We start from the raw sequence: 16,264 nt of genomic DNA on the forward strand, positions 1-16,264 counted from the left end.
TCACTCAGGAGTTTGGCTTCTCCTTTCTACTGGCCCATTTCTTCAGAAACACAATCATACCAAAGCTTTCTCACTGTAGGATCTGAGATAGCAGCCCCAGTGCACAGCTCCCACTCAGTTTCACACAGAGCGGAAAAACCTGGAGGGATCTGGGACAATAACAATATTTTCATTTACACGTGGAAACCTTGGTTTCTGACAGTATCTAATATCTCATATTTAAATGGAAAAATATGGAGAAAAACACGGAGAAAAAATCTTGCGCTCCACCTGACTGTCAGCCCTCAGGACGGCACACAGTACACAGCAATTTGTAACACAAGAATTAACCCTTACAAACCGTGTCTTGTTTGCTTGTTTATAAATGCATAAATTATAAATGTTACCCATCTGACCCAGTGAATGACCAAGATTGGGTGGGTGGCATGCCGTGTGCCACATTATTGCAAAAAGATTGCATATAATTTCCATCTTGACCCTGTTGAAAACTGATAGGAGACTGCTTTATCGCCATTTTATCCCAGTTTTGTTGTTGTCTTGACATAATAGAGCTGGTCTCCATTATTTCAAAGGCATTGACTGCACATGGTCGCCACCTGGTCTCCAACAACTGTTTTCCTAATTGTCACAAACTAGTCAGCAAGACTGGAAATTTCCTTTCAGACAATAAATAATAAACATGTCAGCCATATGAATGAGCCCCCTAAACCATGTTACATAAAAAACACAACAACCTTACTAATTTGAACCTAGTGATAAATGTGTCACTTTCAACACAGCACAACCCTGAACTGCATCCACTAGTGTTAATGGACAGGTTTGAACAAGATTCGCATTTTCAGCTATATTTACCAAAAGCCTGAGATTTTTTTGTTTTACTTTTCTGAATCAATTCGGCATAAAGCTACACCTACTGCATACTTACTCAATATTCATGTCATTTTAATTCTGTCACTTTAGTATTTAAAAGGTGGATAGATTAGAAATGTTTTCTGACATTGAAATCTATTGCTTTAAAGTGGTAATGGTGGACCTCTTCTGTAAAGTGCAGTCTAGCACAGTATGCACACACGATGTAGGCTTTGGATGCAAACGCAGGCACAAGGGCTCAAAGCAAAGCCTTTCTCGCTACAATCATTTGAAAGAGCTTCAAGTTTGTTTTTCCTTTGCCGACACTAGCGTCTCAGACTACTTCGCCCTCATACAAAGAGGTTGTTCATTAAATATTAACTTGTTTAATATTGTCTCTGCACTGTGAAGGCTGTTCAGCCAAGCACCACGATAAACATTAAATATGCTTTTCATCTTTCGCTCCTCTTTCCCCATCAAAAAAAGAGAAGGAGAAAAAAAGACTGTGATACACTGTAAAAGCCTACACTTTCAAACTTCTGCAGGGAAAAAAAAAAAGATAACCCACCCAACACGCCTGCACACTGCGTGTGTGTAAAAAGCTTTAGTTTTCGTTAATTTGCAATGCTTGTCCTTGCTTGGTGGCCAGCATGCAATCCTGTTCTTGTCATGGACAGAGTCTTTGACGCATGCTTTGCCTGCTGCCTTGACGAGCACTTCTAAGTAAGAATGACTTGTCAAACTCTGCTACTTCTCCTGGTGTGTGTTTAGCTAACCCAGCGAGGAGAAAGAAAGACACTCAGGGGACAAAATTCTCTCCATGTGTTTCTTTTCATTGTTTTTTTTCTTTCATTTTTTTGTTTTGGTGGGTGGGTGTGGAGGGTGGGTGTAAAGTGAGCAGTGCAGCACAGTAAGCCCGCCATATTTTTTTTGTTTTTTACTGAACAGCTTACATTACCTCTGCACAAAAGAATTATATTCTACCCCCCTCGACCATATCAAAGATGTCATTTTTATTTGATTGAAGAACACATAACTCATTCAAGTATAGTTTACTTTTGTGTGTTATGTGCTTTTGCGATTTCAGGGAGGCAAAAAAGAATTTTCTAGCAGACCCTTGTGGTTTTCCAGAGAGCTCAACACTTTTAATACTTTCCCTTACTTTGCAGCTGGATGAAAGCTACCGATGTCTGGCCCTGGATCCCAGAGTCTTGGCTCTGCAGGCCATTGATGCCACAGATCCACTGATAACCTCCGGAACTTCTTAAAGAGCAAGATGGAGAGACGTCTGCATGAAGAGATACGAGATGAAGAGAAAATGTTAGTTTACTTTTTAAAGTATTTTTTCTCTGTTCATAACTTTGAGAAACCCCAAAATGAGAGATCAATCTGTTTGTTTATTCATTTATAACTATTTAAATATTGCTTAAGAGACAAACTGTGCATAAACGGTTTATGTCAGAGGAATTATTAAGTCAGAGACTGCCACAAAATGACAGGTCTTGTCAAACAATCATTCAGAAATACTAGCATTAAGATGCTGGCCACATGACACAGATTCAGCCCGCTTACACCACACAAAGATATCATCTGGCACACCAAGACATAAATATAGACTCATGCATGCATATCAGTGCATGCGATTCTCCCAATAAATGAATCTCACCGTGGCCCCACTGACAACTAAGGTCACAGTTTGATGAAAATTCGTGCTGGTTGTCTTCAGCTTGATCAGCATATTCCACCTCCTCAGTCATCTTGTCAATGGCATTTTGGCAAGGACAACTACCATGGGGCAAAGCTCTCGCCACCACATCCTGCAATAAAGCACCACAGGGAATAAATCAGGCCAAATGCCCAGCAAAGAGCAAGGAGCCTTCTGCAAAGACAGACAAAACGCTGTATAATTAGCCAATCTTTTCAAATACCCCACCAAGTGGGCTGTGTGTGTCAGTCTTTCATGACAAGGACCCAGACACGCATAACTTCAAGGTGAATGAATATGAAACAACATGCTAACATATTCGCGGTTCGGGCGAATAGGGAGTGGTGTTTTCTGATACTGTAGATTCAATCACGCTGGCTGTCAGTCAAAACTCATGACTGGATGGGTGAGACATGTTCTGGATTTCATCTGTTTACTTATACTTTCCCTCTGCACTCTGCTACTCCTTTAAATAACAAATCATTACCATTCTCTAAGGCATACATATTACCTGCCAAATCCTGCTGGGGCGTCACATATTTAAATACATATTTCATATCTTCACAACGCCCCCCTCACCATGCCCAACACTCATTCACCCCCTCATCGGCTGTCAACCGCATTAGGCAATATGATAATCAAATTAATTATACTTCAGCCCCTCTCTCCTGGCCAGCATGAAAAATAGCTTGACTAGCATTAACGGAGGGCAAATGATGGTGGTCCATCCCCACCCCCTGAGCTTGGTGCGGTTTCCTCTAGTGCTGGTGTCACCGCAGATCTGTCACCCTGACGAGAAAAGCTTCAGAAGGCTGAACCAGGGCAGGTTCTCCCCTGGTTGCCCCCGCCCCCTCCGCTCCCACTCGTGCAGGCCCTGGTTCTCCGTGCTCTTCCCCCAGCAACCTAGGGGGGGCTAGAGGGGCTCTGAGAGGCTGTGAATGTGTCTGTGTGTTGGGGGTTGGAGTGTGGGGAGTTAAAAATTATATAGCTGTAGGGAGTGAGGCTGCAGGGTCACAGAAGATGTGGGACAGGGGTATGTTTTCTGTCCATAACAGTCCCATCCCCCCATCCAGCATCAAGATATACTTACATACATATATAAATACAAACACAAACGCACTCTATTGCACATAAAAACCCACAATGAAACTCACATAGAAATCACATGCTCCACCCTGGAGACATGTTAATCCCACAGTGCAACTTTGAGCTCACAGCACCGTTACACAAGGAGCATTTGCTTTCAGCAGGAACACCAATAAGCCAATAGGTTTCTTATTGAACTACACAACCTAAAATAGCATAATTAAAAAGTAAACATAAATGAAGGCAATGTCTCGATCAGAACTTTCTGGGAATTATTTAAGGATTCTAAAGTTGTCCGCTCTTGCAGACAAAGTAAAATGTTTGCAAATCTTCAAGCCTGTGAGGCCCTCCGCAGCTTCTAATTTACCAAAAGCCAATTTCTACTCCCCCCCACCCCCATCCACAACCCTTGCTTATGTCCGCTTAGCCAGCTACCTGAATGCAAAGTGCCTTAATGTGAGCAGACATGTTTATTAAGCTGGGCCTAGTTTCAGGCTGCAGTGAATATTGCAGACGTCAAAGTAGGCCATGTGGGGCTAGAGGAGAGAGAGAGTGAGGGATGAAGGGAAAGACCGAGAGCAAAAGTTTGTAAGAGAGAGAGCGCCGGAGCAAGAGAGAGGCCCTCTGGAGGTCGATCTGAACCCTGCCCTGCAGTGCTGTGTTTCTCCTCAACAAAGTTATCAGACACCAAAGGGTTTTGTTCTTGTATTTGTTTTGCCCTGAGAGCAGTTTTAAAGCAATCAATCCCGAAGCGACTCAAACTTTTGCTTGTAAAATTATCGATTCGGCATTGAACGCCATTGATCTCATTTGCGAAACAAGTTATAACTCATGGAAGTTTGACTCACGGTGTCTTTGCTCTCCGTGTGCATTTTAGTGAAGCGCAGGTAGCCAACCGGTGCAAAGGCATCTGCTGAGTGGATCACCGTCTCCGCCCCATCACTGCACAAACGCACAATGAACGTCCATATATATTTGGGGAAAGAACACACATGCTGCAAAAGTGTCAGACACAGTTTATAATGCTTTACTCACATAACGATCTTCTTTTTGAAGAGAGGACAATCAAGGGTGAAGGTTTCATATTCACCTCCTTCCCCACATATATGGACTCCATACTTCTGGGAGAGCTACTCAGGGAGAGAAAAACTTTCAGTTTATAATTTTTTAATCTCAATTCAATCCCAAATTTTCAATAGAACACTGGATTTTAAAATGTATAAATTGCTGAATGAAAAAATATATTTATATTAAATCATAAATCATATTTTATACATATATATATATATATATATATATAAATCATCAAGACAATACATCATTTTAACTACATGATTTCATATTGTTTCATAGCCAACTTTGAAATGAACGTCAGGTAATGTCCTGGAGATAAGAGGCTGAAAGTGTGGTGGAGTATCTGCCATCCAATTACCTGTTTCAAGTAGGGCTCCATGTCAGCCAGAGGTTTTCCTAAGTGCTTCTCTGGATCCAGGCCTGGCACACATGTGGGAAGAGACACATATGAATGTACACAAAGCAATACACAAAGATAGAAATACAAACACAAACACCATTGCAAACAGACAAACGTATGCACAGACAGAGAACGAGAGAGAGAGCGCGGTCGGATCAGCAACACAACACAGTGATTGAAGATGACAGGCAGGGAGGTTTACGGGCAGTCGCACAAACACACATGTAAACCTGCGCCCTGGATCTATTTGTTTGACTTTGCAAGTAGTGTACACAGATCTCTCCGGGTAAGGGCAACAGTTTTCAGTTGCTGGCCACAGCCCCCCCCCCCCCCCCCCCCCAATCCTTCGCCCACAACCCCCCACCCCAACAAGTTCCCTTTGAGAACATAAACTCTGGAAAGAGATCTTGTTTATTTGGCTTTCCCCTCCCCTTCCCCTGAAATGGTGCATGGAAGTGACTCACAGGAATGGGAGCGAAAAGAAGAAAGGGAAGAGAAGGGTGGTGGAGAGTTTTGTATGCATATCCAGTGGTGCCACGCTTTTAAAATACAGGCTGACTGGCCCTCAGTCCCCAGACACAAAAACAAGTAAATCCAACTAGCAGCCCGCTTCCCCTTTTGATAACATATCCAAATCCAGACCTGAGCTTAAATGAAAGATTAGTGCGTTGATAGCTCTAATTTAGGAACACTCTACATATTAGTAGGAATAAAAGGCTGAAAACAGCGAGGAGTTTACTCAGCTTGTTGAGAATTGCAGGGTTTTACTACTTTGTGACACTGAGTCCTGATTTTGTGCTCTACAGGCTCTTTCCTGAGGGCACTAAGCAGAACTCCATCTCACCCTGTCACTCCTTTCACAAAGAAAGTGCAGCCAATGATTTCCTGCTGCACATTCTTTGCTGTTCCAACAAAACACAAAGCTTTGAGTACCAGGTGCTCTCTACAAAGAATAGAACAATAAAAACATAACAGGACACGAATGTAAAATGCTATATTTTAAGAAAGCCAAGTCATGCTTGCATCTTTAGAGCAAAACACCTGACTGTTTTACAGAAATACGATGACCGCTAGTGAAGTCTCTCCTTATTCTTCATCATTTTTCTTTGCCCTTTCTGTGGTTGCCTATTAACTGATCGACATAATCATTATCAAATAACTGATGAGTAACATGACAACGATGTCATCGCCATAAAAAAAAGCTGCTGACCCAAATTATTTCTCTCAAAATCTAATATAGCTCCACTACTCCTAGACATCAGGTGATCCTGTTCATTGGCATGTTCATGTGTTTAATTAAAGGAACTAAGTTAATCGAAATGTGAGAATCTCTCTTCTCTCATGGCCTGACAGCCTCAAAGGTTAACGTGTCATCAACGGGCCCCCATGGGGAGCAATGGATGGGAGACGTGAGGGAAGGCAGAGGTGATGTGAAGGAAGGACGTCGCATCCCATCCCAGTTCATCTTAATCCCAGCTGTGTCTCTCCTCCGGGCCCCGGTGGTCCGGCACTACAGGGAGAGATGGAGGGCCACAACAGTGGGAGGGACGGAGGGCCATAACAGTGAGAAGGCGGGAGGGAAGGAGGGTGGAGAAAGTGTGGAGAGAGAATGAGCAGACCCTTATTCTCTTCCCAGGGGATCTGTGGTCTTAATTAGTGTGAGAATATCTAATCTCAACATCCTCTCATCTTAACCCTGCCACAAAGGTAATAAGGAGAGATGAAAAAAAAGCATTAAAATTCAATCCAATTTAAATATCCTCTTTAATTAGTCATGCCTTTTAACAAATTTTAATAATTGGCTCCAAATTGCTGAGGGGATGCCGCATTTTTTAATACGTTCATTAACCTCCTCACTCTTAAATAATATATCATACATGATTTGATATTTACAAGGAAAGAAGAGGATGACGGAAACCAGGAAGACAGGAGTGAGTGATAAAACGATACAAAGACGACACTAATGCGGAGGCATTTCTCCCAAGACCACTTAGCACTTGTATGAGTGTTCTCTTAATTGACGTTTCTGACTGACTTAAGGTTACTCAAACCAACTGGAAATGAGAGTAGATGCAGTGAGCTTGTACTTGGAACATACATTCTTTGCAAAGTGTTTGAGTAGCCGCCAGTGTGAGCCTTTAGCAATCTAACATCACTCATTTACATGATCTTCACATCTCTGTCTCCTCTGAACCTGTTTTACAACTTGACCTAAACCCAATTACCTAACCTCATTATGCCACATTAAACCCAAATAAGCCCACCAGAAGCTGCCATTAGTCTGTCGCCAGAGACAGCAAGATCGCACTTTGTAGAGAGAGGAGCTTTCCTAAGAGAGACTGAGAGGAATAGCTCTCCTTTAAAAGGGCTTTTTACCTCGTATTATCCTATAAAACTCCAATTAAATTCAGTGAACTTTAAAACCAGGGAGTCCAGTAATGAGGGAGAGCATTTCTTTTCAAGAACAGTGCCGACATTTAGGGTTTGAAATTAAGGAGGAAGAAAAAGTTTACCAGGAAACCGAGAGTCATTTATACAATTATGTTTTTATACCGAGGTTTAAAAAATAGTCTTTAAAAACAATCTAAAAATATAAAAACACATATAAAACACTAAAACTGCAAGCTGTAGGAGAAGTTAACCGATAAATAATAATAAAAAATGTTTTAAAGCATAGACGTGTTCTCGAAAAAATAAATCCATCTGATCTCTACAGAAAATCTTAGAAGTCACTGAATGAAATTATTTCTTTTAATGTTGTACTAATTCCTTTAAACGATCGCGATTGGGTTTTCCCATCTCGAAAAGGTTGATTCATGTAAACCCACAGCAGTGAGTTACCTATTTAATTGAAAGTGACTGTGATTTTGCTTACTGAGCCTAATGCCAAATTAAAAACTGGGAGATTCTAGATACTGTCTGAGCTGAGCTGAGCTGAGCGCAGTATCGCAGGCATCCGCAGGTTGTCTTAAGATCTGGCAGCTGACAGCTCAGCTTTAATCCTTGCCTTCAGAGAGAAAAGGCAGAGAAAATTGGATTCATGATGTGTAACATTTTAGCCTTTAAATGGATGAAATAAGCATCTCCTCCCTAGTAGGTGAGCTGCACCAGCCTTTAAACAACGCACTCAAAGACCCCCGCCAAAACAATAGCTGTTCACTATCACCTAATCTTCGCAAGACAGACAGAGGAATACAAAACAGAGAGGAAGAAAGGAGAAGAGGGAAGTAGCACGGTACAAAGGATGATAAGATTAAGGTTATATGTGAAATTTGTCAAGCTCTTATCTGAAATTCAGTGTCTGTTAGCAAAATAATGGGCAGCATGAACCGCGTAGCAATCACATCAAGATGAAATCTTTCCAGTCCAACAAATGATAGAGAAGAAACTGGGGACCAAAATGAACCTGTGGAAAATATTTTTCAGATCTAGAGTGAAACTGAACAATGTGTAATTTAAAAAACAAACAAAAAATGCAGCCTATCATTCTTAAACTATTTAAGGTAAACCTCAACCCCAAAACAGCCCAAACCATCTGCAGTAGAGAACGTCTTTTTGTTTTTAACACGTGAATTTCATAATTTTCACTGAACAGAAGAACAACAGAATCTCCAGTGCATGCCATATAATGGAAATTTAAAAAATAAATGGATTCTAATAACTGACAGCAAAGTAAAATTAGTACAGTTATCTTGGAACATTTTAATGGATCAAATTAAAAGAGCTGGAAAAGTTTATTTAAGAATTCACCAATGAACTTATTCCTCATTTAGTCATTTTTTCCAGCACATTCTCTGATTGGTTGCTTCTCTTTCTGATTTGTACTAGTACACTCAGGATATTTCAATTACTATAATTGAACAGTGGATCTGAATATGCAATTTGACTGGAAACAAAAGGTATACATACAGTATTTCCTCGATTAGGTCGAAAGGTAAAAATCCACAAAGTAGAAACCATATGTTTATTCCATTATTTTTAATAATTAATTAATTAGTGATTAATTTTGAGTCATAAAAATCCTCCCCCACACTCTTATAAACCTTCCCACTGTCTTTGAAAACCCTGTTATAACTCTGTTATTAATTTTCTAGGTTAGAAAATGCTTATTTTACTGCAAAAATAATTGAAATGTAAAAAAGAATTAAATACCTATAGAAACATGCAATGAAATTCCTGCAATATAAATTTACAGATGATGTCGCGAGTCCATGAAAGGTGCACCGTCCGGCGTGGGAATACTGTGTATGTATTTTTTAATTTTTTTAAATAATCTATTACCTATCTGTCTAACTAACTTCATCTTTGTTAGTTTCTAAACAGTCAAAGCAGAAAGCAGTTGAACCTGACGTGTGAGCAGTAAGCTAAACTTGCAGCCTGAAATCACATGTCTGTTATTGACTATCTACGGAAGAGGATTAGGGCCACTGGAAAAAAACAAAGAGAAAAAGTCAGAATTCTGACTTTGAAGACATCCCCACTTGTTTTGCTTTTTTTTTTTTTTCTGTCCCAGACAAAAGATGACAATGTGAAAAAAAATCATGGCGACATCTTTAGTCAGAGGCCCTCCATTGCACCATGTGTGAAGTTCAAAGTTGTCCATTATAACCACTCTGCAATCCAAGGCAAAATCCTGACAATGGCAGAAATTTAGGATGATCATCTCACAATGTGACTTGTATAACAACCCACAACTACAAAACAAAAAATAGGAATGCAGCACGAAAACACGCAACACCAGCACTGTGCCAAATGTAACAAAGCATGGAAAGCAATAGTGAAGGAATAACAACCATAGATCCTGGGCACTAATTCAGCAGGTAATGCCATCCTGCAATCTGCATCAAACCTGATCCTAGAGTGTGGCTTTCTAAAGTCTCAATTTGTAATGGTGCCTTCATATATAGAAACAATACCAAGCAAAGACTCTTTTTATTTACACTATCAGATACCCTGTGGCGCCATGGTACTTCATTGTGGTACAGAAAATGTCTACAAATAACATAAGTTTGTTTAAAAAAACAAATGAAATCGGTCCGGGTTAGAGGACAGAACACTTAATTTCAGGAACAACCTGCATCTTTTTACAGGGGTTGATAATCTCATATCTGATAACAGGCTCTGTTTGGTACTGTTTCTATATCTAGATGCTTTGCCAATGTAGTTCTAATATTCAAATCAAACATACAAACCATTGAGGTCTCTGATCACCAATTGTCCTTTAAATATACATTAAACTATGATAAAGTGACGAGGTGATCAGTGACAGCAAACACGTGACATAAGTTCCCTAATTCCGAGCTTAAAGGATGTGTTCGTGTGAAGGGTAAAAGTTCATGCAGAGATAAAAGATTTTCCAACAGGCAGACCGTGATTTCACACATGCCAATTATCTCTGGAGCTGAGGACCAATTAACTGCTGAACCTGTGCCCTTATACGCACATGCACTAATCAATTGATTAACTAATTACATGAATATTTAATACTAGCTTTTAGGATTTCCAATTATCCACAGTTAGCTGCAGAGACACAGCACCAAAAACGGGAATGTGCCTCCACCTTTCAGACGAATGCTTTTTTGCTCATTAGAAGCTTTAGCTGACATTCGTAGGCTCAGATCCAGTTGAACTTATTTCCCTGCCTGCAATTTGGGATCTTCAATGACTGAATTTTTTTCCCCCACCGTCAGCACACAAAGGAACACTTCCAGAGAATTCACTAAGAGGATCATCCTGCATTTGGACACCTGTCTTTTCATTACAGGGATTTATTACTAAGAAACATAAACTTCTTTAAAAGAAGACAGAAAGAAAGAAAGAAAGAAAGAAAGAAAGAAAGAAAGAAAGAAAGAAAGAAAGAAAGAAAGAAAGAAAGAAAGAAAGAAAAGGCCCCAAAAAACTCAGTTTCTTCTAGCTACAGAATATTCTAAGTTGTAGCTATCTGTGCAACTGCAAACTTAACCCTTGCCCTGTGAAAGTATTTTTCCTCTCCTCCTGGGGTTTGCACATCTTAATCCCTCCAAATCTCTTTTTTCTTGCTTTCTCTCTCACACACAAACACCAAAGGCCACCAGGTATGCCCCTCTGTCACCCAATCTCCCCCAAACAGCACACCTCACTGCACAGGCCTGCTTCCACCAAAGCTGCAATTATATGAGTGCTGCCTAAAATGCCTTGGGCTCTTGCACCCCTATTCAATTCTCTCCTTTCTAATTACCGCTGCCTTGGGACAGGTGAGAAGTCAGGGCTGATAAAATCTTTTCTTTTTACCTGTAGCCAACACACACATCCCTAAATACACACAAACACCTACAGTGGGAGGCCAAGATACACACTCATAGTCACCCGAGGTGATTTTCCTTTCTAATTATAATCTTCCAGAAAATGTTGAGAATTTGCTTTTAGAGTTAAGATGTGTTTAGAGTAAAAAGCTTGGCAGAAGCTGCAGGGTTAGAGGGTGATTGAGGTCTTTAAGGTAGGCTGTTTTGGTTACATGCTTGTCATTTTAGGAAGTTGATTGATAGCTAATATAAATGCAGACTTAGATTTTATCGAGTTACAAATGCAAATCAAGATAAGAAAAAAAATGTTGTCTGTAGTAAACACAATTATGATACTGTGAGAGAAAAATGGATTCTGACATCATCTCCACCCTGATGGGCATCTGACAAGTTAATATTATTTATTACCAATATGTCCTTTATAAAACCCATTAAAAATGAGAAATGGCTCCAGGAAATAAAGCACCAATGATGAATGGCTTGACAAGTGCATTCTATAAGAGGTTATTTGAGCAGTGTTGAAAGATATGCAGAATATCATGGACGCCTCACACAGCTCTGTGGGTCATCAGTCAGCCGTGGACCCCTTTTCGACTGATTGCTACCAAAGGTGACAACAACCACTTAACAGCACGTAAACAGTGTCTACATGATGATCTATCGCCACGAGTAGTTTGAGAGTAAAAAGAACCATTTGTAGCCATAATTATCGTTTATCACCGGCACCGTCAAAGGGGATCCAGCTGCACTGTCAAGTAGATACAGGTAGGGATCTTAACATCATATACCAGGGAAAGAAAAACTTTTTTTTCCCTTTGTCTCTCCTGTTATTCTGTAATCTGATCTTCCTATCCTCGGGCTCCAAAACAGGCATGTAGAGAGCAGGTGACACCACATTAACCTCTTCCGTCAGTGCTGAAGCAGTTGAAAAACGTAAATGAGAGGTACCAGATTTTAATCTTCGCTTCACGGACCATGTATTCTGAGCTATGCATAAGCACAGACAGAAGAGTTTCTCACATACAATGGGGACATGTGTCGCTTATTGACAGGTTGCATTCATGTACGGGGCAATCAACCGTGATTATTTCTCGACTGCCAACCTTTCCTCCACACACCCTCCTAATACAGCCGCACACTTTTCCTCAACCCTCCTCCTTCTGTGCGTCTTATCTTTTCATATTGTTCTCTGCTTCGACACTTTTGCCGCTGGCACAAGTCTTAACACCGCGGCTAAGCTGCAGATTAATGATTAGGGCATTACTCTGCTTGTCTCTCTTTTTCCCCTCTGGTTACACCTTATTTTTACTTTCCTAAAGCTCACTTATGCAAATTCTTCCTTCGGTGCCCATTCCAAACACAGCTTAACCAATATAGCACCTTGAGAGAACATAAAGAGAGCGTTCACCAGTGGGCTGAAACACAAACTCACCGAAAGCAGCAACTTTGATGAGGATCGCATGAAGGTCTGATGATATCATCTCAGAGAGCAAGGACTCTTGGTCTCGCCGCCACAGGTAGGCCAATGGCTGCAAACCAAGCCGCAAACATCTGGGAAACAGGTGAAGGGATGCAAACTGGTTAATACTGAATATTAGCCAATGTTAGAACAACTTCAAAGCCTACTTGGCTGGGCAACTCTTCATTTACGGGAAAGCTGCCACCCTGATGGGCCCACAGCACATGCTGCCACCTGCCACCGCAGCCAGCGGTTTTATTCAAGGAGAAAACACACACACGCACATATACACGCACACAAAAATCCCCCCAAAAAACTTCATCTTAAGCTGTGGCTTGTCTTTCACATAAACTCAGGTGAAACACACATATCCACAGCAGGTAACTGGAGCCAAACTGTCTGCAGACAAACGTCTACTGCTCAAGAAATGCCTGAGCTGCTTACCTATATATTTGTGTGGGAAAACAATAGCTGACTGACAGCAGGATTTGTTAATGTGAAGAGAGCCTTTGTGTTCTGCTATGTCCAGTTTATGAAAATAAAAAAAAACAAGAAAAGTAGGATAAAAGAAAAGATAAGATAAGAGTAAAAGTAATACTTGTAGGTGTCTCTCACACGAGGGAACTATTTTTTCTTTCTCGAGTAAGAGCCGTGCGTCTACCCCGAAAGGAAAATGCACTTTTAAAATGATCAAAGTCACTTGGCAATTAGGTAACCATCAGTTTCAACCATCATTTCATTTAATTTTGCTCCATAAAAACAGAACCACTTCAAAGCTAGTCTAAATAACTTGACATAAATATAATGCAGTGCATGTATGTGTGTGTGTTTAAGCAAAACTCGCCCCCGAATTTGGAGCGCAGGGAAGTAAGAATGCAGGCGATGTGCTCTTTTCTTCAGTGGACATAACAGTGTGTCTCATATAAGTTCAGGGGTGCACGTGCATGTTGAACTAACAGTGTGTTCTGGATCGTGAGTGTGCACGTGGTCAACTTACACATTCTCCACCCGGACCCTCTGGTAATCAGAGAGAATGGCCCCTACTGACACCGCTTCGACGCCCTCCTTTTCCTGTGTGGAGCAAAAGATGGAGGAAACTTAACAACAAACATTTCTTGACTTTTCCATTATAAAGCATGTGCGATGTGCATAATGTAACAGCAATTTGATGTCACCAGTCTCTCGAGGCCAAATACCCCTTTCTCAAACTATAACGGTATCCCAAAGTGTTATCTGAACAAAACCACACACACACACAGATGTAAACACAGACACACAGAGACTGAAAGACACAAAGAAAGCAGATTCCTGACAGCTCACTCCTTTCATTGGACCGCAATCCTGTGGGGATGTTTACACTCTGGTCGTATCAAGGCCTTTACGGTCCAGCCCATATCCCCTGGAGGTTTGCGCACATGGCTCTGTGACTGAACTTGCATGTTTATGCTTAGGTTTGTGTGTGTGTGTGTGTGTGTACGTATGTGTGACTGGAGGCACCAGCACCACCAAAGGCAATTGCTGGACCTTATCAGTAGTCTAGTATAAGCAGGAGATGAGAGTGTCTGGCTGCAGCCTGCATCCTGTACACCCACAGCTGGAAGATGGAACCACAGTGACAACTTGAAGTATCAGCGGAACTTTGTGTCTGTGAGTGGCATGTATCTTTAATACTGCTAAGGGCTAATCTAATTGCTTTTCATATCATATTCATATTTCAGAAACAGTGAGACAACTATGCACTCGAGAGATACTGACACAGCCTTGAGATGCATTCAATCTTCTTACAGAAAAACAAGCTTGATCTGGAGTGACAAATACAAGCACACACACACACTTACACATGCACGCAAGCAAGGGCTACATGCTGACGTGCATACATACAACGAAATAAAGGCACAACCTCCGTCTCCACCTAAATGCCCCTCCCCTACTCAAACCCACCTGCAGATTCATTAGAACATTACATGGGCTGTAATTAGAATAAGAGGCAGGGGTAGAAGCAGTGGAGGGATGCACAAGTCTCCACTAAATTACCTTGTAGCCGTTATCAATTTCCCTGGCTACTGGTCCTTAAGATAAACCCCCCCACCACCACCACCACACACACACAAAGACACAAAAACACACACCCCTCCTTCTCCCTGTGGTCCCTTCCTGCAATTTTTCTCTGCCTGATAAACATGCTGATTAAAGCGAACAGCGTGTAAACCTTTGATACTTTCCTAAATGAAATCCATGCCCTGCCTGGGGCCTGATGCTGAGCTGAAACGCACTGTACCTCACACACGCAAACACACACACAGCTCCACAAAGGCGTGCCAGCTAATCAGATAAAGGATGTGCTCTGTGTGTGTGTGTGTGTGTGTGTGTGTGTGTGTGTGTGTGTGTGTGGCTTTGCGAATGTGTTTAGCAGAGAATGTGAGGAATAAAAGTGATGCTAAACACATACCACAAATAATCCTTTGACCTAAAGTTAAACACAAAGCGATCTTAAGAAGGCATTCAGCACTCCAGTATTGTTTTCTTTTTTTATCTCGCCAATCTGTCCCGCACTGTAATGTACATTTATAGTCAATCCCATTGCCCGGTGACAGTAATTAAGTCAGACTGATAACATTTCAGCCCAGCACAGAACGAAGGGGGCTGCAGGCAGTGCCATGTAATTCTAGGTAAGCCTCAAGGCCAGCACTCTATTCTAATGCAATGATAACCTTTTCCCTAAATGCAACTGTCACTCCCTAAAGAGGCAAATTAGGAGGTACAGAGTGGGATAAGAAGAGACACAAAGAAAGACGAAAAGATATCCAAATGAGAGTGTTGAAGAAGTGTGCTACATCAACACCAATTTGGTCCCTTGACTTTAAACTTGCCAGGACCTGACAGACTATCAGAGCATCAGAGCAACAACAAACAGCTTCGTCTCGCATTTCTGTCTCTCTGTCTCCCTCTATCTTGTTTCTCTCAGGAGCAAACTGTTGTAGGTACTTGGACCTCTGAGGGTCAACCTGACTAATTAAATGGCTTCACTTTTCTTTTCCATTCAGCCTTACAACCAGGCACACTCGCCACTAATGACAACACACAAAAAAAATTCTCACACATCCCCTTGTTTTCAGTGGAGATTCTAACTACTAGACCATTTGGCAACGGCTTTGGGAAATGATTATTTTTGGAAGTGGTAATGTTTTTGTCGCTATTATAGCCACCGCCAGGAGACAGGCAGGAATGAGGGGGCAGCTAATGCTGCTCTGGATGTGATTTTATAAATTCTAGACATATTTTCTCATCCTCTGTGGGAGGAGGTAGGATAAATTATTGTGAAGAGGGGGTATATGTACATATAAATCTAAACTGATGGATATTATGGGAATTGTTCTATGTCTATTCATGACGCCATAAAAAAATCCAAA

General features: G+C 41.2%; 1 protein-coding gene across 3 annotated transcripts in view; it reads right to left on the minus strand.

The window, feature by feature from the left end:
• The window catches only part of dph6 (diphthamine biosynthesis 6), a 56,717-nt gene that overhangs the window by 27,996 nt on the left and 12,457 nt on the right, over positions 1–16,264 (minus strand). For all 3 annotated transcript variants that reach the window (XR_003270656.1, XR_003270655.1, XM_026152162.1), the window contains exons 4-10: positions 13,852–13,925; positions 12,828–12,946; positions 5,073–5,134; positions 4,676–4,770; positions 4,489–4,582; positions 2,516–2,666; positions 2,012–2,137 (exon numbers count right to left, since the gene is read on the minus strand). Coding sequence is in view for 1 of the 3 variants with exons in the window: in XM_026152162.1 (XP_026007947.1) it covers positions 2,012–2,137; positions 2,516–2,666; positions 4,489–4,582; positions 4,676–4,770; positions 5,073–5,134; positions 12,828–12,946; positions 13,852–13,925 (721 nt within the window). In the remaining 2 variants the exon portion in view is untranslated. The remainder of the gene's footprint in view (positions 1–2,011; positions 2,138–2,515; positions 2,667–4,488; positions 4,583–4,675; positions 4,771–5,072; positions 5,135–12,827; positions 12,947–13,851; positions 13,926–16,264) is intronic.

Source organism: Astatotilapia calliptera, chromosome 19 (genome assembly GCF_900246225.1).
Source record: "Astatotilapia calliptera chromosome 19, fAstCal1.2, whole genome shotgun sequence".
Taxonomy (NCBI): Eukaryota; Metazoa; Chordata; class Actinopteri; order Cichliformes; family Cichlidae; genus Astatotilapia; species Astatotilapia calliptera.